Source organism: Misgurnus anguillicaudatus, chromosome 4 (genome assembly GCF_027580225.2).
Source record: "Misgurnus anguillicaudatus chromosome 4, ASM2758022v2, whole genome shotgun sequence".
Taxonomy (NCBI): domain Eukaryota; kingdom Metazoa; phylum Chordata; class Actinopteri; order Cypriniformes; family Cobitidae; genus Misgurnus; species Misgurnus anguillicaudatus.
In genome coordinates this window covers 27,027,073-27,051,545 of record NC_073340.2, presented here as the reverse complement: position 1 = coordinate 27,051,545, position 24,473 = coordinate 27,027,073, and the positions used below count along the sequence as shown (strand labels likewise).

The 24,473-nt window shown below is 38.0% G+C and overlaps 2 protein-coding genes across 4 annotated transcripts in view; both read right to left on the bottom strand.

The window, feature by feature from the left end:
- The window catches only part of nherf1a (NHERF family PDZ scaffold protein 1a), a 35,398-nt gene extending 21,544 nt beyond the window's left edge, over positions 1 to 13,854 (bottom strand). The window contains exon 1 of the mRNA XM_055176194.2: positions 13,176 to 13,854. Within this exon, the coding sequence (XP_055032169.2) occupies positions 13,176 to 13,628 (453 nt within the window). The 5' untranslated portion in view covers positions 13,629 to 13,854. The remainder of the gene's footprint in view (positions 1 to 13,175) is intronic.
- Positions 13,855 to 16,521: 2,667 nt separating this feature from the next.
- narf (nuclear prelamin A recognition factor) lies at positions 16,522 to 24,228 on the bottom strand. Of its 3 annotated transcripts, none has more exons than XM_055176190.2 (12): positions 23,927 to 24,228; positions 23,359 to 23,429; positions 23,016 to 23,081; positions 22,684 to 22,821; positions 22,381 to 22,513; positions 22,043 to 22,177; positions 19,375 to 19,493; positions 19,149 to 19,278; positions 18,979 to 19,051; positions 18,608 to 18,745; positions 17,407 to 17,564; positions 16,522 to 17,264 (listed from the first exon to the last, which is right to left on the bottom strand). In XM_055176190.2, exons 2-12 carry the CDS (start codon positions 23,413 to 23,415, stop codon positions 17,014 to 17,016), a joined length of 1,398 nt encoding a protein of 465 aa, XP_055032165.2. In that variant the 5' UTR covers positions 23,416 to 23,429; positions 23,927 to 24,228; the 3' UTR covers positions 16,522 to 17,013. The 3 variants fall into 3 exon arrangements, with proteins under 3 accessions (XP_055032165.2, XP_055032164.2, XP_055032166.2); XM_055176189.2 differs by lacking the exon at positions 23,927 to 24,228 and adding an exon at positions 23,812 to 23,854; XM_055176191.2 differs by lacking the exon at positions 23,927 to 24,228 and adding an exon at positions 23,565 to 23,704.
- Between the last annotated feature and the right edge of the window lie 245 nt (positions 24,229 to 24,473).

The following is a 24,473-nucleotide window of genomic DNA, read 5'->3' as shown; positions in this document are numbered from 1 at the left end:
ACTGCAGTTAAGAACTGAACTGTAATGTAGAACTAAGAAAATGATCTGTCATCTATCTACTTCCCTCTTTAGCAAACCAACCGGTGATATATGGCTGAAAACTGTTTAAACAGATAAGAACCACAGCCCAATTCAAACATTCATGGATCAATATGTACAGGAGCAGAGCAGGTAGACGAGTCAAAAGGAAACCAGTGTGTGAGGTAGACAGTTCCTATTTATAATAAAACATCCTATAATTTAAAGTGTTTGTGTCATTGACTGAACACAATAGGAGAGACCATCAAGTGTCATGATACACAGATGACATATGAAAGGCTGCACCCGAGAGAGTTGCTCTTCTGAGAAACTAAATAGAGGTGTCAGGATTAAAAAGATTAGCATTGGGGTCACTGCCGGTCTCTACAATGCTCTTCAAAAAACAGTGTCTGATTAAGGTGCAAAATACAGTTGACATTACTACGATATCAAAGGCATCTTTATCTCATAACACACAATGTCACTAAAAAAATGAAGAGCTCTTCTAGTAGTTGACTATGCCAAAGGAAAGACTCGGACACCGCAGAATCCCGCTTCCCTCCATAATGTTAGCGAATGTACAGTCTCTCCACAACAAAGTGGATGAAGTTCGAGCTCACGTGAGGTTCCTGGAGGAGTATAGAGACGTGTGCATCCTTGCCTTTACCGAAACATGGCTTAAAAATCACGACTCTCAGGACACCATGGAAATCGAGGGCTTTGGAGCTCCCTTTCGTTTGGACAGAGATCCTGCGGTGACTGGTAAGTCGCTGGGCGGAGGTGTATGTTTATATATTAATAAACGTTGGTGCAACACAGTCATTATTCGTGAGTCCTTGTGCACACCTGACATCGAGCTTTTAGCAGTATCACTACGGCCATTCTACCTGCCGAGGGAATTTCCCCAATTATTTGTGACTGTGGTTTATGTACACCCAAGGGCTAATGCGGACTTGGCAATACAATCCCTGACCAAAACAGTGCAAAGTTTCCAAGCACGGGCGCCAGATGCTCCGATTTTTTTACTAGGAGATTTTAATCACTGTAAACCCGCTAAAGCGATTGGTCACTTCTTTCAATATGTCACCTGCCCGACTCGGCATTCTAAGTGTCTTGATCTTTGTTTTGGGACAGTCAAAGGAGCTTATAAATCGCTCCCGAGAGCCCCTATTGGTGCGTCTGACCATAGTGTTGTTTATCTTGTCCCGGAATATAAAACTGTATTGAAGAGGAACAAGCTTGAGAGAACTTCGGTGCCAGTATGGTCGGACGAATCGGTGATGGATTTACAAGAATGTTTTGCAGACACTGATTGGGACGTTTTTAAGAATTCCTCTACAGACATACATGAATTAACGGAAACTGTTTCTAGTTATATTTCCTTTTGTGAGAACATAATTGTTCCTAAGAGACCGCGTTTAATTTATGCTAATAATAAACAATGGGTCACAAAATCCGTTAAAGAACTAATTATACAAAGGAATATTGCTTTTAATCAAGGTGACATGTTAAAATATAGGGAGCTATCTAAGCAAGTTAAGAGAGAACTTAAACTTGCTAAGTTTGCTTATAAAGATAAAGTTGTAAACTTATTGAGTGCAGGGAATGCACGCCCTGCTTGGGAAGGTGTAAAAAATATGATGGGTATGCCAACAAAGAAGAATGTAGTTTCACTTAATGGGACAAATGACCTACAACTTTCTAATGAATTTAATGTTTTTTTTAATCGTTATGATGAGCATAATTTTTGTAATGAGGTTTCTGTTTTAAAGGACTCTGCTTGTGCTCCCCCTAATGTCCACATTGACAAATGTGATGTCATCAAAGTTTTTAGATCAGTTAAAGAGCGGAAAAGCCCTGGTCCTGATCATATCGGAGGACGACTTCTTAAAAATTGTGCTGTGCAACTGGCTGAAATTTTTACTTACATCTTTCAATTGTCATTACAGTTGCATTTGGTCCCTCATCTTTGGAAGGACTCTATAATCGTTCCGGTTCCAAAAATAAAAGCTCCTAAGCTACTGAACGATTTTAGACCTATTGCGCTCACTTCCCTGGTGATGAAATCATTTGAAAAACTTGTGAAGACTGCCATAATGAATTCTGTGCAGGACAAATTAGATCCCTTACAGTTTGCGTATAGGCCAGGTCGGGGGGTGGATGATGCCACAGGAACACTTTTAAATTTAATCTTAAAACATCTTGAGGGGGCAGGTTCTTTGGTCCGGTTACTATTCGTTGATTTTTCCTCAGCGTTCAATTGTATAAGACCCCATGTTTTAGCCGATAAACTAAAACAAAATTTTAACATTGATCCTGGCTTGATTAGCTGGCTGATGGATTTCTTAACAGAGCGGCCCCAGCGTGTTAGGGTGAACGGGGTCCATTCAGATGTACTATCATCATCAGTTGGATCCCCACAGGGCTGCGTCCTGTCACCACTTTTGTTTGTTTTATATACCAATGACTGTCAAAGTACCTACCCAGGTCATCATGTTGTTAAATTTGCAGACGACTCTGTTATCGTTTCACTTTTAAGTAAAAAAAACTTTGAGCACGGCCCTGTTTTATCAGATTTTGTCGAATGGTGCGAATCCTCCTTTCTTAAAATAAATGTACAAAACTAAAGAAATGCTTATTAACTTTGTTAGGACATCTGTGTCTCTTACTCCAGCTCTTATCAACAGTCAAGTTGTGGAGCAGGTGGAAACCTATAAATACCTGGGGACAGTCATTCACAATAAGCTATACTTTGAGTCACAAGTAGATGCAGTTTGCAAAAAGGCTCATCAACGTATGTATTTTCTTCGCAAACTTAGAAATTTTAACCTGGATTCTGTTTTTATGAAAATGTTTTATACTTGCTTTATTGAATCAATTTTTACTTTTTCATTTATCTGTTGGTATGGTTCCCTCTTGGAGAAGCAAAAGAACCGTCTGACTTCTGTAGTTAATGTGTGTAAAAAAATAGTTGGAACTGCTTTAAATGATCTCAGTGAGGTGTACAGGGTCAGATGTGTGAAGAAGGCTAAGGCTATTATCTCTAATCCATCCCATCCTTTGTGTCAAGAGTTCTTACTGTTAAATTCTGGGCGCCGTTATAATGTTCCACGTTGTAAGACCAACAGATTCAAAAAGTCTATGATCCCAAGAGCTATTGGTTTTTTAAATGATTGAGGAAAACCTACTGTATTATTGTATGTTTTGTATATTGTATGTAACTGCTGCTGTAAACCAAATTGCCCCATAGGGGACAAATAAAGCTAAACAAACAAACAAACAAACAAACAAAGGAAAGGAAAGCCCTATCTGAGCTCGGATTAGCATTGGATTAGCCATCTGAGGCCATATGCTACATTAAGAGTTTAATCTTTACTACACTCTCAGAAAAAAGGTACAAAAGCTGTCATCCGGGCCATACCTTTTCAATAAGTACACATCCTTACATAAAGAGTGCATTTTACTACCATAAAGGTACATCATATCTGCACCTAAATAGTACATATTAGGACCCTTTTAGAGAGATAGTTCACCCAAAAAATGAAAATTCTGTCATTATTTACTCACCTTCATGCTGTTCTTAACCTGTATGAGTTTCTTGATTCTGTTGAACACAAACTAATTTATTTTGATAAATGATTGTAAGCACATACACTGTAAAATATGCAGCATGAAGTTAAAACAACTTTGTTTTGCAAGTCAATCCAACCTACTATTTTTGACCTGTGATAAATTGGCATAACTTATAAAAACAAGTTAAAATTGTTTAACTTAATTTAAGTGAAATGGACACTCCACTTTTTAAAAAAAATACGCCCATTCTCCATCTCCCCCACAGTTAAACATTTCATCCTTCACCTTTTGGAATCCATTCAGCTTATCTCCGTGTTTGGTGGTAGCACTTTTATCATATCTTAGCAGCATAATCCATTGAATCTGATTAGACCATTAGCATCGCGCTAAAAAAAACCCAAAGAGCTTCGATATTTTTCCTATTTAAAACTCGACTCTTCTGTAGTTACATCGTGTACTAAGACCAACAGAAAATTTAAAGTTGCGATTATCTAGGCGATATGGCTAGGAACTATACTCTCATTCTGCCGTATTAATCAAGGGCTTTGCTGGCTGCAGTAAGCGCAAAGATTTTACGCAGCAGCCGAAAACAGTCCCCCTAGTAACCTTCAATGGCAGTAGACTATTTTCGGGCGCTGCATAATATCACTACGCCTACTGCAGCCATGTTACGGCAGCAAAGTCCTTGATTATAACGCCAGTTTGAGAGTAGTTCCCAGCCGTATCTGCCTAGAAAAATCGCAACTTTTAATTTTCCATCTGTCTTAGTACACAATATAACTACAGAAGAGTCAAGTTTTAAATAGGGAAAATATTGAAACTTTTTGGTTATTTTTTTAGTGCGATGCTAATGGTCTAATCAGATTCAATAGGGTGACCATACGTGCCATTCTTCCCGGACGCGCCCTGGCCAGGATTTCGGGTTCGCCTTCCGGTAGTCGTAATTTTCGACCGCATACTTCATAGATGATTATTATTATTATTACCGAAAAGCAACCATTACATTTTAAGGTAAGAATGAAACTATGATTGTATGTCTTGTGTTTTTAACTGAATGGCGTATGCTGTCAACAAATACGACTTCCGGAAGACGCACCGAAATCCTGGCCAGGACGCGTCCGGGAAGAATGTCACGTATGGTCACCCTAGATTCAATAGATTGTGCTAAGCTATGCTAAAAGTGTTAGCGCCAAACCCGGAGATCGGCTGAATGGATTCCAAAACTGTAAAAATCAAATGTTTAACTCTAGGGGAGCTGGAAAATGTGTATATTTTCAAAAAAAAGAGGAGTGTCCCTTTAAAGTAACATTAAAATATATGTTGATTTGACAAAAATGCTACATTTTTTAAAAAATATGGAAGTCAATGAGTACAGTTAACTGTGTGCCATCATTCATCAAAATATCTTTGTTTCTGCTCAACAAAGTAAAGAAACCCCTGGTGGCCCAGGACAACACGATGATGAGCAAATGACAAAACCTTCATTTTGGGGTAAAGGGTACTGCCCAGTGACAGCTTCTGTACCTGATAGTGTTGTATTTGTGTACACAAGGCTTGTACACAAGGGTTTGTATTTATGGTTGGTTTGTGCAAACTGTGGCATAAACGTAAAGAAGATGATCAGATAATTGGCCTTGAGCAATGCTTTAAACCTCAGGTTGCTACAAAGAGATTGTCCCTATAATAAGTGCACTGGATAAGAGCATTTGCTTAAAGATTATAGAGAGAGTCACCTGCTTGACTTAATACAGTCCATACTGTAATTACACAGCCTGATTCTGATTGATATATGGGATGACTTGAATCAAACTAAACTAGATTTTTACTTTGAAAAAAATGCACTGCCCCCCGTTCTACAGATTGAATCTTTCAACTGCACACAAGTAGAAATAAAAGATCATTTAGCTTTCTTTAAAATGATACACCCTACCCTACAGAGATAAGATAAACAAATTTGCCTAATGAAGCCATTTGCTATTATCACTTCTTTGGGTCTTTGTGATTTGTCATCATAGATGTTATATCAAACAATCTATGCATAAGTAGGAAATTAAGCAATATACTGCATGTGTACGGAAACTGTGCTTGCTTGTTTACTATCGTTACGTTGTTTACTATAATGTTGAAGCATGCAGGGCGAGCCGATGGTTTTGGCACATGACAGTTTGGTCAAACTGGGTGTGAGCAAGGAGTAAATTGTGGGAGTGTGGGAAAGGACCTGGGTGTTGGCTGCTATCTTTGTGAGAGGGTTGGCAGAGGCCACATATATTCACAGAGACAAGATAACATTTGATAAGAGCATTTTGCACATTTTTAATGAAAAAAAATCTTTTAAAAATTGTGTGGACAAGATATTAAAATGAGCAATATGATAAATGCACAAATGCGATCAGTAATACCTGTCATCCCAGTTGTTTATTTAAAGACATGTGTAGCCCTATTTAAGACAATCAAAAGCAGTTTGTATACTTAAATGATGCATTAAACCCCCAATTCAGATTAATAGAAAAAAATACTAAATAAGACTATTTAAATTGAGACATATTTATACTATATAATTACAAACTAAAACTAAATATCTACATAGGAAAGAATTTAAAAGGGCAAAATGTGTTTATCTGTCTTGTAAATTACGTTACATTTGGCTTCAGTTTCTGCAATGTAACATTTTTGTTTTACTTTCAAGTTGATTTAAGGTCAAATCTGACTTGCACTATTCACTTAATATAGTTTGTTATGACAACATTGTTATCTTACACTCACATGGGTACAGGATGGTTTATTCCAAAAAGTACAAACTACCCTAAAATTAAATTACACATACAAATTTAGCTACTTGGCAGATACTTATACACTCAATAAGTGCTTAACATTTTAAAAACAGTGTTTGACCGACAAAAGAACAAAGACTTTCGCAAATACACCACAAGAGCACTGCAGAGACCTGGAGTTTATATAAAAAAACACTTTATGACCTCAAAAGCAAATGAACTTTGTTAGTGATTTGTTTTTTTCCAAAGTAGAAAGCTAAAATCTGCTGAGAAAATGATTTTGCCCCATCCAGAGTAAATGGGTGCGGTTCATTTTACCACTGTAGTGTTTGACAAAGATGTTCATTCACTGGCAATCCTCCCGAGATGTAAACTGTCTGTATGACATAACATGAACCTGTAGCACCTGTGGCCTTCAAAGCAAATACTGGCAAAGATGCAACACAAAGCACTTTACCATGTATATACGTGGGAAGAGTAAATGCCCATTTATACTCACTAGGGGACTCTTGTACTTCGCTAAAGATAAGGAAAATTGCATTTTAAAGGGGCCATGGCATGAAAATCTGACTTTTCCATGTTCAAGTGCTATGATTGGGTCCCCAGTGCTTCTATCAACATAGAAAGTGTGAAAAAGATCAACCCAGTAACTTAGTTTTAGTAAACCATTCTCTACAAGCACATGAGAAAATAGGTCGTTGAAATTTGGCTCTCATTGTGATGTCATAAGGAGCTCTTATTATAATAATACCGCAGCTTAATCTGCACTATCCAACCACAGCACTGCCATTTAGTGCAGAGAAAAAGAGAGAGAGAAAATAATTCACAGCACAATTGAGATTCAATTGTAACAAACCGCTCATTTTCATTTAAAAGGACACATCCAAAACGGCACATACGGCCCCTTTAACATATTCTTTTGGTGCTATTTTGGCAGTAAATAGCACAGAAAATACCCACTTTACATATAAAATAGTACATATATAGCCTGGCTAACACCAGACCAGTCTCAGAGAATAAGTCGTGGTCTGGGAACCATATGCTCATTTTCTCGTATTTGAGGCGTGGTTTACGAATGCCCAGAGCCGTTTATTGGGCTCTACGAATGTCTATCAAACGCGTCTGTACGTAGCTCATAGCCAATCGTTTCAATTATACCAGATGACGTATGTAGAGCGACATCAATTCAAATGTGAACGAAAACCGGTAGCTATATATTGTATTGAAAGCAATACATTTTAGTGGCACTATGACAACAGTACAGGCATAATGACAATATGATATTAATAAATACCACTTACCATTTATAAGTTAAATGGACTTCGTCGACGACGATGCCTAGCAGGTTGGTCCTATAAAACTCTGTGTTTATCATGTCTTGCCATATTCAAACATCCTTCTTGGATATGAAATTGTTTAACGCCAAAAGTTGCTCTTTTTTTTTAAATAAAATTGCGTTCAAACTACTTAAAACACTATCTAAGGCTGCTTTAAAAAGTAACTTCTCGTCTGTTGCGGTGTTATAACAAATAACAAAACTGCTTCGGTGTGTCGGACGGATAGAAGTCGTCATCGTCTTGCTGCCATACTAGACTTGCAGCGTGAATAAATGTGCACGCAAGGCAGCATGGGGAAACCCAGACTACTACATATATGACCCTGGACCACAAAACCATAAATCAGCATGTGTATATTTGTAGCAATAGCCAACAATACATTGTATGGGTAATTTTTATGCCAATAAAGATATTTAGTAAATTTCCTATCGTAAATATATCAAACATTATTTATTATCAGGAAAACTTGTTGCTAAGGACTGCATCTGGACAACTTTAAAAGGCGATTTTCTCAATATTTAGATTTTTTGCACCCTCAGTTTTCAGATTTTCAAATATAAATAGACCAAATATTGTCATCTCCTAACAAACCAAACATCAATAAAAAAGCTTATTTAAAAAAAAAAAAAAACATGTGATGGTTTTGTGGTCCAGGGTCACATATCAGAAGTAACAGAGTAGTGTCAAATGTAAAATTGTATTTAAATGAAAAAGAAAACAGAAATGTAGTCAAGTGTACTTGGTTTCTTGTACAGCCTGAAAGTCAAACAAACGTGACTACTTATGACATTATTATAAACATGACTCATTATGACATCATTTCTTAATCCAACAGCAGACAAACTCGATGCACACATTATTCAAATCTGAGCTTATCTTTTCAAGCTAAAAATATGCAACCATCAACACACAAAACTATGCAGGCATGCATGCTGTTAGATTTCTGCCAACCAGACAAACGCATCAGGAAGTGAATCCGTCTGTCACGAGCCGAGTGAGGAAAGACCCTAACCTAACCTGTCTATACCACATGGCAGAGCTCACCCGTCACCAGCCCTATAAAGATACTACAGTTCAATAATTCAAAGGTTAATTGCTTTATAGTTCACTTTAGGATCTCATAATCTTGTCCTTGGTTTGCTTAACTTCCAGGGGATGGGATGGTGAAACATGAACTAATGATTAAAAACAAAAATCAACCTGTTTCTTTCAAGTAAAAACGCTTATTTAAACCCCTCCCAGTCATGTGGCAAACATATTGTTAATGGTATGACACTGTTGATCGTATACTTATAAAGGTACTGTAAACATTTACAGGCCCATCTAGAGGCTGTGGATCCATTTCCAAAACTCAATGGACAATAATTCATCTACCAAGACTTAACAACGGCCGACTGCCGACAAAGTGCCAAAAGTGCAAAGAGTACAACAATGAGGTGAATGCTGATAAAACTTCTCATTTATATTTCTGTTTGTGTCCTCTGAATATATTACAATACCACAGCAGGAAAGCGACAACCCGGTAACTAAGGAAGTGGTTTAGTCGAAGGTGTAATGAAGCCTCCCATCTTGCAGTTTTGCATTGACTTGACACTTAACTTTTGAAATGTACTGCTTTGGTAGTAAGTGATCTCAACATCTAAAACGTGTGTGCAGTTCAGCTACACTAAATACTGCATGAAACTCATCCTAAGACATTGTATACATGCCCATGTAGTTTTGCAAACGTTGTGCGTCAGTGAAAAATGTTCTTATTGGTCAAACCGACAACTTCATCTTCAATTTAACGTTAATGCAATACACCATTGAATGAACACAGTGGTCTCCTTACAGCAAACATACACAAAACAATCTCCATTGACTCCATTACTGAGTGATCCATCCCCATCAAGTTACTTATTAGAATGGGATCAAAGGATAACGCACACACCCCCATGACTGTCTCAGGATACACACAAAGGTCACAATATTTAGTTTCATACAATAGTTTAAATCTTTAAGTCAAGAGAAATACTAGAATTAGGCCAAAGGGAAACCCGTTCTGCTCCTTTGCTATCAATGACGATGCTGTTACTGTCAAACACAATACCAGGAAACTATCTGTGCATGATCTGCTCTGAATACTTATCTCAGTATGCAACAGCATTGCACTGGGCACAAAACAAATCTTGTTCCGTCCTAGACTGACAGCTGATCCCAGGATGATCACAGGCAGGAAAGATGGGAAGCAGGAGGGCGAGGAGAAAACGACATAACAGAAGGGCCATTCATGGGTTACTGGGGCTTCAAAAGCACTTTGATAATAGCTGGAAAGTGATGCGATCATAATTCATATCATTTTAGACGCTCAAGATAACTATTATTGAGTTGAGGCCTTCTTTGGGTTGCTGGGGTTGGGGTTATGATGACTAAAGCTATGTCACAGAAACACCGGTCTGTAATTGAGTAACTAGAACATCACCATTAAAACGGCACACTTAACATTAACTTGCTGTGCTGGCACTTAAATCTTAACAGAGATGTCTTACATTTAAATTTTTAAGCCTTAGTGTCAAAAATAACTAGACCTTCGAGTGGGGCTTATTGGGCAAAATTTGGGATTGCAATGCCAGTTAGACACATTTTATGTATTTGGCAGATGCTTTTATTCAAAGTGCGGTGCATTCCATTCATACATCTTATTAGTATGTATGTGATCCCTGGGATCAAACCCACGAACTTTGAGTTTCTAATGCAATGCTCTCAGAGCTCCCACATCTTAGTTAACTTCAAATTTAATGACCTATCAATGACTTTCCAGGTCTGATACCCTCAAATTCAAGGACTAAATCTGGGGACACATTTCAAGTGAGAGCAAGGTTACATTGTGTTACCTTTAAAGATACAATGTTACAGTTCCCTTTCGAGGGAACTCACGCTGCATCACTGCGGTGACACTTTGGGGATGCCTCCAAAGGTAAGTGCGTCTGAATGTGTATATGAAATTCAACCAATGGTAAGGCTTAACGACAAAGACAGGGTGATGCGGGAGCCAGGAAGTATATTGCTATATGAAATATTGCCAAAGACAGCGTTACAGGGACGCAGGAAGTATGGCAATGTTCTTCTCAGGGAACAAGAGTTACATACGTAACCAGAGACGTTTTCATGTGTCAAACACAACTATGCAAAAAAGCATTTTGGTATGAATCAACATTCGCATACAGAAGATATAAGCATTTAAAGCGAACAGTTTAGCATGTGTGCTTAAAAAGTCTAAAATTTTGATGATATTATCCTACACTACACAGGGAATAATATAGATTTGTTTGTTTCCCAGAAAACTTCTTGCATAATAGATTCAAGCACTTTCAATGACCTGTATCTATATGTATATTTTCAAAAACTTCCCAGTGCTTTTAACTTTTTGCCCCAGATTCACAAACTTTCAAGGATTTCAAGGACCCGTGGGAACCCTGTGCTCTACCAAGTGAGCACAGGCCCACATAGGGTGAATTCCAAGCTGCGCTTTTATGCCTTGAAGGGCACTTCGGGAAGAGGACGAAGCATAAACCGTCCAGATAAAGAGAAAAATACGTTGTTATTTACTGCTTTATTCGTCAAGTGTATATTCATCAGCCATAGTATGAGACACAATTGCGCAACTCCCTCCAGAGTTTACATTATTCTGATCTTTGAAGGGAATCGGGCATAGGGATAATCACTTCCGATTGGAATTCACCCATACTTTAGGAATGCAAAGGTCATACACATTGCTATGCAGTTGCTTCAGGTATTGCTATGTATTTCCATGGCTGACCAAATCAAAATCCCCCTTAAAGGGATAGTTCACCCTAAATTGAAAATTCTGTCATCATTTATCCACTCGCATGTTATTACATATGTTGTTACGAAGGAAGATATTTTGAGGAATGTTTGCAATCAAACCGTTCATGGGCCCGTAGTAGGAAGTGAATGGGGCTCATAAAAGGCTTGGTTCCAAACATTCATCAAAATATCTTCCTTTGTGTTCATCAGAACAAAGACATTTATACAGGTTTGTAACAATATGAGACTAAGTAACTGATGATGAAATTTTAATTTTTGGGTGAACTATCCATTTAATATCTATGTTAATCTGGTGCTTAGATAGGTTCTTATCTCCTTTGTAAATATGTGAGATTTTTCAGTTATGTATCACAGTGTAACATCAAAGTTTGGAGGAAGTTTAATATTCCTGCGCAAAACCCTTATGAAGTATCATCTTTAGCAACTTGAGCCAGATGTGAGTTCACATTAGTATCGGTTATATACTGTAGGTGAGAATGCAATGATCTCAGTCCTGCTCTATAGGCTCCTTTCTCTCTAATCTCATGTCTGCACCCAAACAAAGAGTAACTCTCCTTCACAATAACTCCCTTCACTGCTTAAGGATCTCCAAGGCAAGCAGAGATTGGTAGTTTACTGGGGTCGGTTTACCCTGCTGGCTTTTGTCCCGAGGCCAGATAAGCACAGACCATGAAATATATTTGGTGCAATGTTTTGTTTACTTTGAAACTGGCAGGGGTCTACTGAAATAGAAAAATGACTTAAAAGGGCCTAAAGCGACCCGAATTTCATTTCCCTAGTTATTTACAGGGCTCAGTGAATACATTTCTAATGAACGATGATGATGATGATAAGGCTCTGTGAAAGACCTTGAGATTAACATTACAGGGTGTAGGTTTTTATATTGTTGATACACAGATGGTGAACATGACATGCAGACCTTGTACTTGGGTACATTAAAATGTTTTATCACGTTGCAATGACAGGCTCACAATCACTTTTATAATCTTAACAGAGTTAAAGGTTCAAGGGTGCTTATTATAACTTTGATATTATGTCTTTCTATGATTCACAAGGAAACTGTTGTCACCTTGTCCTCTTATTCTTTCTATTCAAAACACATTTAATAAACTACTATTAACAAGTGCGAATTAACAAAACAACACATACTAGCTGTGATGTAATGCATTGGTTTACACAGGAACTGATGAAAGGTATTGACACAAAAAAGCTTTCAGAAAATGTTTCTTACTGTTTGACAGGTCAGTCAAGTAATGTAAAAACCAGTAAAACCTGTGACTAGTTTAAAATGGGAACTAATAGATACCATTAAATCCCACTTGATAAAGCCCAAATCACACTATACAGGAATTGTGTAATGGTTTTAGTGGTAAACAGCTGATGGCTCATAATGGTAAGGGAAACTTAAAATATTTTTATTGTTCTTTGCAGAAGTAATACAGTATATAATTTTGAGTGTATGTTATTCAATGTGAATGTATTTTAGAGTTTAAAAAAAATTATAATAAAAATTTTAATATAGCCTCGTGCATTCTAGGACACCTGTGATGATGATAAGTCTCAGGCATAGAGACTCAAACCTCTCGCGCTTCATATTAGTTGTTATACAAGTATACTAACATATACAAAAATAGTCAACCAAACTTACCTTGGAGCTTACGCTAAGTCTGTCTATGTGTATGTCCCCGTTTGTCTCCGGGACGGGACTCGATTCTCGTGACGTCCCGTTCTTCACCTCATCCTCGCGGTCCAACCCAGGGCTCGGTATCGGTATCCCATCAGTCACATACTCTTTTTGGCACTTCAAGTTGTGTTTTTGAAGCAGTTCCACGGTCTCTTGATTCAGAACAATCAGTTCCAGTTTGCCCGTGACTGCTCGTATGCGGGACACCACCTGTTGATGCTTCTCGTCCTCCACACTTTCCCCGTTCACGAACGCCAGTTTGTCCCCAGCCAGCAGACCTGCAGCGGTCGCCGGGGAGTCGGGCTCCACATGTCGAACGAACTGACCAGGTTTGCCTTTATCGCCGTGGAGATGAAACCCGTAACCGTTGTCACCCTTTTCCAAAACACACAGTCTTGGCCTGAGGTCGCTGGACATTTTGTGTAACTTTCAGATTTTAACAAAAACAGCAGTCGGACTGAAGAGAAAAATTGGAAGCGATCTCGATTTAAAAAAGTAGAAAATAAAACTTATCCGCCAACCACGCGTCTTCACCGCGTTGCGATTCGCGAATGTGTTGCGAGTCAAAATCGCAGTTTTCTTTGAACTGTAGCCAGTCAGCACTGTATTAGACTTTTTCGACGATGCGCAGATTGATCGGGTTATGGCATTGACATCGAAATACCGCGAGAGTCAATCGAAAGCTTAGCTTTCAAATCACTCACGCGGTATTTCGATGTCATACGCCAATTGGTCCGAGTAGCGCCACAGTCCTTATACGCCTTTAGCGCGCTACGATTGGACAATTACCTGTCAGTCAGAACAACGTCATGGCCAGATCGTTGGGTTACTGTTAAATGGGCGTGGTGTACGCGTGACTGAAAGAGAGCGGGCCAATCGTAAATCCTAATTTGTCTTATTTGATAATCAAATATTTTTGTGCCGTTTGCATTTTATTTTTGTTTCATAAAAATGTTGTTTTAATTGCTGTTAAATTGTTTTTATTATCTTGTTAGTGTTATTTGTAATCCGACATAGACTTTAAAAAATCTTGAAAATGTACACTTTTTCAGTTTTATACTGCTTGTTCATCCATTTTACAATTTTTAATTAGTAAATTATTATATATGGCCAATTACATGACTCCATAATACGTCTCTGTACAATAGACTCCCCAACAAGTTATTTAAATCATTAAGTAGTTAAGTCTCTATAATACTGCTGTAAAGATAATAATTGTTCATCCTTGAAAACCAGTTAACTGCTCACACTTCAATATGATTTTGCCACCCTTTAGCTTTCTTCCATGATAAGTTGGACAATAAAAAGACAAAAACTTGCTTACACAGATTACCCGTTGACATACCTTAACCAAGGTAGAAGCACGTCCAGAATATCATTACTGTTTAATCACAAATGGGATTCACTCTTTTGAATAGCATGCTTTAAATACACTAATAGTACAAAGACAACCTCTGCAGCTTTACATGTTTATGTGCTTTTATCTGTGGTAAAAGAGTCAACAATGAAATCAATAGAGGTTGTTCCTTTGAAAATCATACACCTGTGTTTGACTCGAGATATGACATCTGTTTAAACCAGTAGGGCTATGTATTTCATAAATGCAAGATAAGCAACTCTTAAATTCTTCATACATGTTTATCTCTAAAGTCTAATGAAGCATCACACTACCCCTTATTACATAAATAAAATCGCTATCACTCTAATTGCATCTTTTATCATAACTACTAAAGCTTGACGCACATGAGATGATATGATACCATTATGATTAAGATACTGTGACAGTGTTCACAACACTTGTCATTGCAGCAGGTCATACATACCAGGCACAAAGTTAAGTGTGTTGATCTCATTAAGGCCACAATTTAATATTTGGACTATTTAGTGATGTACACTGCCATCAAGAGGCTCTTTACTGTACTACACCCCTGCAGGCATACTATTATTCTCGGTCTCTCAAAGAAGAGCTTTGTGATCATTGTATATTAGACATTGACAAACAAATTGGACAGCACCTGTTACAAAGGTAAGTAAAAATTATTGGTTACAACCATGCCCAGACAGACATTTTCTGCATTACGGGGTTCCCACACCTTAGTTAACTTCAAATTCAAGGACCTATCAAGGACTTTCCAGGTCCAATACCCTCAAATTCAAGGACTAAATGGGGACACACATTTCAAGTGAAAGCAAGGTTACATCATGTTACCTTTTAAGATACATTGTTACAGTTCCCTTTCAAGGGAACGCGCGCTGCGTCACTGCGGTGACACTTTGGGGATGTCTCTAAGTGCGTATGAATGTGTATATCAAATTCAACCAATGGTGAGGCTTAACGACAAAGACAGGGTGACGCGGGAGCCAGGAAGTATATCGTTATCTGAAATATTGCCAAAGACGGCGTTACAGGGATGCAGGAAGTATGGCAAGGGAGACACAGCGTCTCGTTCCCTTCTCAGAAAACAACAGTTACATACGTAACCCGAGACATTTTCATGTGTGTATGAATCAACATTCGCATACAGAAGATATAAGCATGTAAAGCGAACAGTTTAGCATGTCTGCTTAAAAATTATTGTTATGATATTATCCTACACTACACAGGGAATAATATGGATTTTTTTCCCAGAAAACATCTTGCATAAAATAGATTCAAGCACTTTCAATGACCTGTATCTATGCATGTATATTTTCAAAACGTTCCCAGGGCCTTGCATTTTTCCCAAAATTCACAAGCATTCAAGGATTTCAAGGACCCGCAGGAACCCTGGCATTAGTGGAAAAAACTGTGCAATTCTGCAGCAGGAATTTAAAGGGATAGTTCTCCCAAAAATGAAACTTTTGTCATCATGTTCTCACCCTCAAGTAGTTCCAAACCCGCACAAATTGTTTTGTTCTGCCAAACACAAAAAAATATATTTTGAGCAACATTTATAACCAAACTGTTTTTGAGCACCATTGACTTGCATGGTATTTTTCTTTCCTACTATGGAGATCAATGGTGCTTCTGTTTCCTAATTACAAATATCTTCCTTTCTGTTTATTAAAACAAAGACATTTATGCGTTTTTGTAACAACTTGAGGGTAAATGATGACAATTTTCATTTTTGGGTGAACTATCTCTTTAAACATGGTAAAATGTGTATAAATGAGCTGAGACTACTACACTTTTTTATATAAAGGCATAATAAAATTTAATAACCGTGCAATCATGCAAGTTGTGTGTGGCCCTGGTTATCATGATGCACCCGAGAAAAACAGGAAAATCACAGTTTGTTAAGATGAGTTCATGCATCTTCAATCAGAAAGCTTTGATGGTTGATGCTTTTAATTTATCACTGATATCTATTCATAGCACCACTATTGGTTTCTTCAGCTGGATCTTACAGTTACAAATTCTGACATATAGCCTTCACCAATTACTTCAATGCATATGAATGGGGACCAGTCCAGTAACACCAATAACAGTCAGTTTTTTTAACAGAAGTTCTGTTATTGCTATAATCCTTAAAAAAAGAAATCATACTTTAACTCTGCAATAGTTGTTTTCTCAAACATCCATGACATCATTTGGTGGCAATGAGAGAGTGCATCCCCAAAACATGTTGGTGAATGCAAATCTGTGCAGAATTAGATTTTCCGCAGCGAAACAGAAACCCTGCTTGGTTAAACTTTGCAGCTGTTTATCTGCTCCATTGCAAACAGCACAGTCTGTGTGACCCCAACATAAGTCACATCTTTGAAGTTAGCCTGGATGGTTTTAAAACTGCCAGATATGTGAAAATAAAAAGGCTTGTTCCAACTACCATTGAATGTCAGGATTCAGTATTTGAGGGGGAGTCTGTGTTTGGTTGCTGTACCGAGTGTGGAGGCATTGTTGGGCATGTGGAGAGTCATGGCCGTCCAGCCAGTCCTGGTAAAGACGCTGGACCTCTGTGTTGAATTCGGGGAGTCTGATGGGCAAGCTGCTGTAGGACTCTTCCATCTGCTGGACCAGAGAGCGGTCAGGTCGGCCTCCCTCTCCCTCAGCCTGTCCTCGACCGCTTAAACAACCTTACGATTATAGATAAAAATACATTAAAAAATGTGCACATTAATTCAAAGACAGTGTGGAAGTAGTATACAAATACATCCAATAAAACTGCATTTAAATGTATATTCTGTTTTAAATGTGACATTATTTGCAGAGTTGTACCTCCAGGACAGGAAAGCACCTCTACTAGTTGGTAGGGCACTTTGTTTTTTCTCATTCTGTGCACTAAAGTCTGAATGTTTCGGAAACCATAGACTGCAGCAAACTGCAGAAGGGTCTCTCCATCACGCTCTAGCACCACCTCCTGGAAGTCTCGATTTCTAACAGGAATATAATAATAAGGTCAACACCATACAAACTTAGATTATTTATAAGCATAACTAAGTAGTTCAATTATTAAATATTTAAATAGTTTGGTTCCAAAACGCGATAAACAGCATTTTCTTTAAAAAAAATGTGTTACCGCCAAAATCAGTATTGTATCTGGTCAGTACTAAAACGTAAATTGTTAATTTTACGCAAAATCCGATATCCGCCATGTTATTCTGTCATCTTTTCTCCCTAAACGCAATAAACACCAGTCCTCCATCTCTGCAGAATGCAATAAATCTGCTTAACCAATCACAGCACACCATTTCACGCATTGTAAACATTGCGCATTCACGCAATCCTAGTTTTCCTCACCTACTTCGTACTTCGTGATCAACAAACAAACAAAAACAAAACAATAATTTTGATAGCCTTGAAAAACCTGTGGTGGTTTTCTGTGGCGGTGAAGAAACGTAAGCCATCAACATCTAATAATTTATGTGAGAGGCACTCGGGCGAAGGAAAAATGCCGGCTGTTGCAGGGGATCTTATGAAAAACTTTCCATTATTTTACTTGAAGTCAACGAAAATTGAGCAGGACCAAAACATTTTACAGCTGATGGCTGTCAAAAAAGTAAGTGTTTTTCATTAATGCAATTAATGTTTATTTTTTTAATCAGTGTAAACCAAGAGTCAACTAAATGAATATAAAATGGCAAAGATAAATGCACATTTTGATTCAATAGATTTATAGCATTTCGGAAAAAAATACTTTTTATTGGATTTATTGCATTTTGCAGAAAAAATAATCCGTTTTTATAATAAATCTTTGAAAATCAAATCATGGATGCTAATGTGCTAATGATGCTATGTGAAAGTTTGTGAAAGTTTGTAACAGAAAATAGTGGTTTTCTTCTTGTCACTTTCTTGGTATAGGAAACACATTTTTACCGAAATTAGTCAAAATGGATTTACTGCGTTTTGGAACCCAACTCTTCATCTACTTACAATCTAACCAGCCAACAAAACCAGAGGCTGTTTCTCTCTCTCTCACCTGAGTGTCTTGTACACAATTTCTTGTACATCAAGACCAAACAGCTCTTTGGCTGCATGTTTGAAGATGTGCTCCAAGAAACCTTCAGAGCCACGACCTTCATGCCTGACCATTCCTGTGTCACAGATCTCACTAAACCTAAAAAAAAAAAAAAATTATATATATATATATATATATATATATATATATATATATATATATATATATATATATATATATATATATATATATATATATATATATATATATATATATATATATATATATATATATATATAATATTAACAGGATTCCTAATCCTTTTGTGTTACTAATACAATAATCTTTTATACTAATGTAACGGATTATCATAATATAATGATGTAACTTACATGTGATCCAAAGGAACAGATTCCACATCCTCTATAGTAACCTTTCTTTCTTTCATCAAGTGAAAAATCTCTCCTAAAACAAACAAAATACCACCCATTAAACCCTGCATCAGCTGAAATGCTATTACAAAAAAAAAAGAGTCTTAATAGTATCTTCCTCATTGTTCTACCAGATGTAAGCACGCAGTCAACATCTCTGGTCTCCAGGATGCTGCTGTAGAATTCATCTCTCACTGCTTCCAGCTTCTTATCAAAGCAGGGAGCCACCACCACATGGTAAACCTGATCCGGGGTCAGTTTCTACAAAGACAAAACCCAAGAACTTATTCAATTCGGTCACTGCTAATGATAAACAGATCAGTTTAACATGCTGCAGGTGTCTGTAGGTGCCCTTACCTGTTGTCTAGCAAAAAAATCTTTGACCAATGAGCCCATGATCTGTTGAGGAGATCTGGCCGTGCAGATGTGTGGTGTGACCAGGCTGCCCAGAACGCGTTCTGCATAGCGGATCCATCCTGTGCACAACCACACACACACACACACTTAACCTTCATATATTTACTACATACAGCAACTACTAACAGTTTGTCGATACACTCAAAAAATTTAATATCAATAAATCTGCTATAGGATTAAGCAATAAAACACTTAGGGGCAGCGGTTTGTCGTACATGGCTTATCCTAGCACCAGACTGAAATGCATGTTTGGGCTGCCTTAATTTAAAAACATCTTGCACAGACACATCTTAAAGGATTGTTCCATTTTCTTTAAAAAAAATTCAGATAATTTCCTCACCACCATGTCATCCAAAATGTTGATGTCTTTTTTTGTTCAGTCGAGAAGAAATTATGTTTTTTGAGGAAAACATTCCAGGATTTTTCTAATTTTAATGGACTTTAATGGACCCCAACACTTAACAGTTTTAATGCAGTTTTTAAATAGCAGTTTCAAAGGACTCTAAACAATCCCAAACGAGGCATAAGGGTCTTATCTAGTGAAATGATAGTCATTTTTGGCAAGAAAAATAAAAAATATGCACTTTTAAACCACAACTTCTCTTCTTCCTCCGGCTGTATGACGTGCCGACCTCACGTAATTGCGTAATGACGTTGAAAGGTCACGTGTTACAAATATGAAACGCACATTTGCGGACCATTTTAAACAATAAACTGACACAAAGACATTAATTAGTATCATTCGACATACAACAACGTCGGAACGGTCCTCTTTCTCCACACTTGGGCGTAGTTTCGCATACGTCATCCGTGACCTCTTGAAGTAATACATGAGGTCGCGCTGGCGCGTCACAGGACCGGGGGAAGACGAGAAGTTGTGGAAAAGTGCATATTTTTTATTTTTCTTGCCAAAAATGACAATCGTTTCGCTAGGTAAGACCCTTATGTGTTGTTTGGGATCATTTAAAGTCCTTTAATACTGCAATTTTAAACTGGATTAAAACTGTTAAGTGTTGGGGTCCATTAAAACGAGAAAAATCCTGGAATGTTTTCCTCAAAAAACATAATTTCTTCACGACTGAAAAAAGAAAGACATCAACATTTTGGATGACATAATGGTGATGAGTAAATTACCTGGATTTTTTAACATATACTAGTGTCATTGTTTTGTGATGCACACCAGTATTGTTTTTTGTAAGGCATGTTTGTAACAACCACTTAAATGTCCTAATATGCCCATGGCCTAGTTCTGGATTAATCTTAACTCTGTCTGGGAAACTGCCCCTACATATTCTGTATCCATCAAGGTGCAGAGATACTGCCATTGTGCTCCTGTGGTCTATAATGGCGCTTTTCCAATGCATAGTACGCCACTGTTTGGTTTGGGTCAGGTCGGGTCAGCTCACCGCACTTTGGCTTGGTTAAGTAACCGAGTTAAGTAACACTTCGCAGTGGGAGGGATTATAGGCGTGTCGTTATATTTGTGCTGCCTACTGCTGTGACATCATACAAGTGAAAGCGTCGTTGTACATTCCCATACATTCATTTATTTCTCAGTCCGCAACAAAATTAAAATTGGCCACCACAAATAGATGTTTGCACATCGCGTTAATCACTACCTCTGTCTTGCATGACAGTTTCTGTACAAACACACGTGGCATCAGTCAACACGCTCCGCTGAAACTCTTTAAGTTGCATCTAAGCATATATGTGGACGTGCGAGTGTGAATGTGCTCTCACAAACTGCAAGTCTGGAAAAAAAACTGGTATGGTGTTTCTGATTTACAACCTGTGGATGTTTTTCATCGCAAAAAGGGAGTTTGTGAACTTATAGTAGAGCACAGATGACAACAGGTTCGCTCAAGACAGTGCAAGCTAGCACGAAGGTAAAGCTAATCTTTACATTATAGGGTTGACACTGGTAATGACGATTCTCTCAAACCAATCAGTGACCTACAGTGTTCACGTTTTGGTATCAGCTCGGGTCTCTTGGAACGCTTTGAACCCCAAGGGAACTACGTACTGCACTCAGTGGAAAAGCCCCCAAAAGTAAGCTGACCCAACCCAAACCGTGGGGTACTATGCACTGGAAAAGTGCCATAAGATGAGCTTATAGCTTTCAACCTCTTTTTGACACCATACACCCTCCAGAAAACCTTGACTCTATGGTGACTATCATTTGTACTTAAAAGGAAGGTGGTTAGTGCAACAAGGGTGTGTAGCACTGCGTAGACACTAGACACATCTATCTCACAGCTGCAGAATGCTGTGGCTATCTAAAACAGTCCCACCCATTCCAACACAACCCCCATTAAAACATACAACAACTTTTACGTACATATGGCTGTAATCTACATTATGAGACAGGATGTTTTAGAAAACAAAGTATGAGGTGCAGACAACGGTATGAGATTTAAGGTTTAGGGAAGTAAAATGAATTAACAAAATCAAACCAAAAAAAAAGCTCAGATGCAAGATGGATGAAAGTTGGCAAAAGGTTGCCTCCTAGCAATGCAACAGACCGCTTCTTTTTCCCAAAGTGTTTAAAATTAAAGTGCTTGGATGGGACATCGCAGTATGGAAATTAATGATTTAATGGTTATCTTACCTGGACACGAGGAGGTGAACATTGGCATAGCATTAGCGTCATGATGTTTACGCCGGAAACGCTGTACAAATTCTCTCTGGCTCTCCAAAATGCTAAAACTAGCAGCTACTGTAGTGTCGAACACATAATGGACCCCTGAAAACAAAGATTTAAGCACAAAATGAAAAGATTTCTTTGTGGCACATGTACAAACATTCAAATCTTCACCTATACTTGCCGTGTGGCAAATATTTGCAAGCACTTCCATTTAAACAGGCATGATAGGCATTATAACATCCCACGAAAAAGTGTGAGAAGCAATAAAATGACCTCCGGAAAAATATGCCACCCAGACGTACCCACGCTTTTCAAAAAGCCACAGAGCTTCTGTGCCGCCGCCGGAACGTCCAGGTGATATTTGATTGCAAAAAAAGGCACCGATTGGGGACACATGGACACCACCAAAACTTTGTGTTTTGAGGTGTCACACTTCTGTAACAGACACAACAACAACATGATTTAGAATAGCACATCATGACTTTACAAGGTATACCATTTTTTTTTATCAGTATGTGTGTTTCCTGGGTTCGAACCCAAGAACTTTTGTGCTGCTAATGCAATGCTCTACTACTGAGCTATAAACATATTCAAGCAGACATTACCTTATTAAGCTCAAGCACATGCTTGATTTCATCCAGATTCTGTTGAGAGATTTTCTGGCTTTCACTTTCGGATACACAGCCGTCACAGGAAAGGCAAGCGCTCAGCAGCACCTGCTGAACTGAGCTAGACTCTCTCACCTAAAGAAAACAGCATATCTGATTATGCACACGCTCGTGTGCATGTTCAAAACACATGTGCGTTTGACAATTCATCATTCTTCAAACCAAATATAAACAAAACAACAGACGCAAATGCAGCTTATCAGATTCACACACAATGTGTTTGGCTCTTTTGTATTGAATGCATAATATATACATGGTAAACAAATTACCTCTCCATTGGCGATATCTTTCTCCTGGAGTGAATTTATAATTTCATCACTCTTTTTCTTGTTGCACTAAAATATGCAGAAACAAATTCAGAACAAATTTGTGGTTATATATAAACTGATCTGTTTATATATATATATATATATATATATATATATATATATATATATATATATATATATATATATATATATATATATATATAAATTAAGAGAAAACATAAGAAGACTTTTTATAACCACTAGCCTTTCAATTCATTACAAGCTCAATTTTATCAAACATGTCCAATTATTGATCCATTTTGGTAAGGTATGCATTATTATAAATTAATAAGATGTATATTACCTGTTTAGTGCAGTTCTCACATTTTTCCTTCTTTCGTGCTATAGTGACTTCAGACATTGTATATGAGTCTTCTGAAAAGTAAATTCAGCACCAAGAGTTTTCAGTATTTATAATGCATTCTGGACTGTATATTAAAACAAAAAACATGCATTTAAATGTAAGAGGGGATTAGTGATTTCAAACACGGCAATAAAGCCCATCATTACCCTGAAACGTTCACATAAAGAGCAATTTTATGGAAACTGTGATAATGTCAGGTTCCCAGCACGCGCACCATTCAATTTCACCTGATTACTGTTTTGAGGAATTTTTCACGCGTTTGTACATAATAGCGGGTTAAGCAACCGGATCACATTCGTTTTCTGAGTGTGTAATCATGTGATATACATAACTAACAGAGGAAAACAGCTTTCAAGGGTCGTTGAGGAGGGAACGGGTGCAATAAATGCGAACCTTCACATTCCTTAGATAACCGTGACATCTTGCGTTGACCGTTGCACGAGTACAAAAAGTCAATCAAAGAAGTAAACAAATGAAACGCAAACAGCCAACAGGCCGCTCAACTCACATTAAAATCATATGACGTCCTTATTGTTCAGAATGAGAAAGCCAGGAGTGAGTCGTTACAACAGGAACTTCCAATAAGCACCGGCTGACCATCAGAAAACAGCGCAGAGATGATCGCACTGCGGTGATATAACGCCGTTACGGGTCGAATCATCTGTTTTGTAACTATGACTAATCCGAATTGGCAGAGGGAGCGCTGTTCGGCTTGACTCCGGTGTTCGCGACTCCATTGTCCTTGCGTGCAACCGCACGCATGCGTGATTCAGCGCCTTCGCTTTCAACCAAAGGAAAGTCACCGCACTCGGCGGCCATATTTGCGATTCCGGGCAGCCGTTTTAACCAAACGAGACCAAGTACTAGCTACTTGAATAGGGCAAGAGCGATATTTCTGAAATTGCTCGTTAGGGTCACAATAAAACAACACATTTCCGACCAACAATTAAAACTGATATCAACTGAACAATGAATCATGTTTCATAAGCCCAAATTGCGCTACAAAAACACTTCTTTCCAGGTTGTTCTATGTACTGCACATGCGCAGAGGCTCC

Coding starts and splice junctions, on each gene's coding strand:
- narf (XM_055176189.2), bottom strand. CDS start 23,839: ATGTCACGGTTATCTAAGGAATGTGAAG. Junction 19,494..22,042: donor GTTCACCTCCTCGTGTCCAG/GTAAGATAACCA, acceptor GGTTGTGCACAG/GATGGATCCGCTATGCAGAA. Junction 18,746..18,978: donor TCTGTTCCTTTGGATCACAT/GTAAGTTACATC, acceptor TTTTTTTTTTAG/GTTTAGTGAGATCTGTGACA.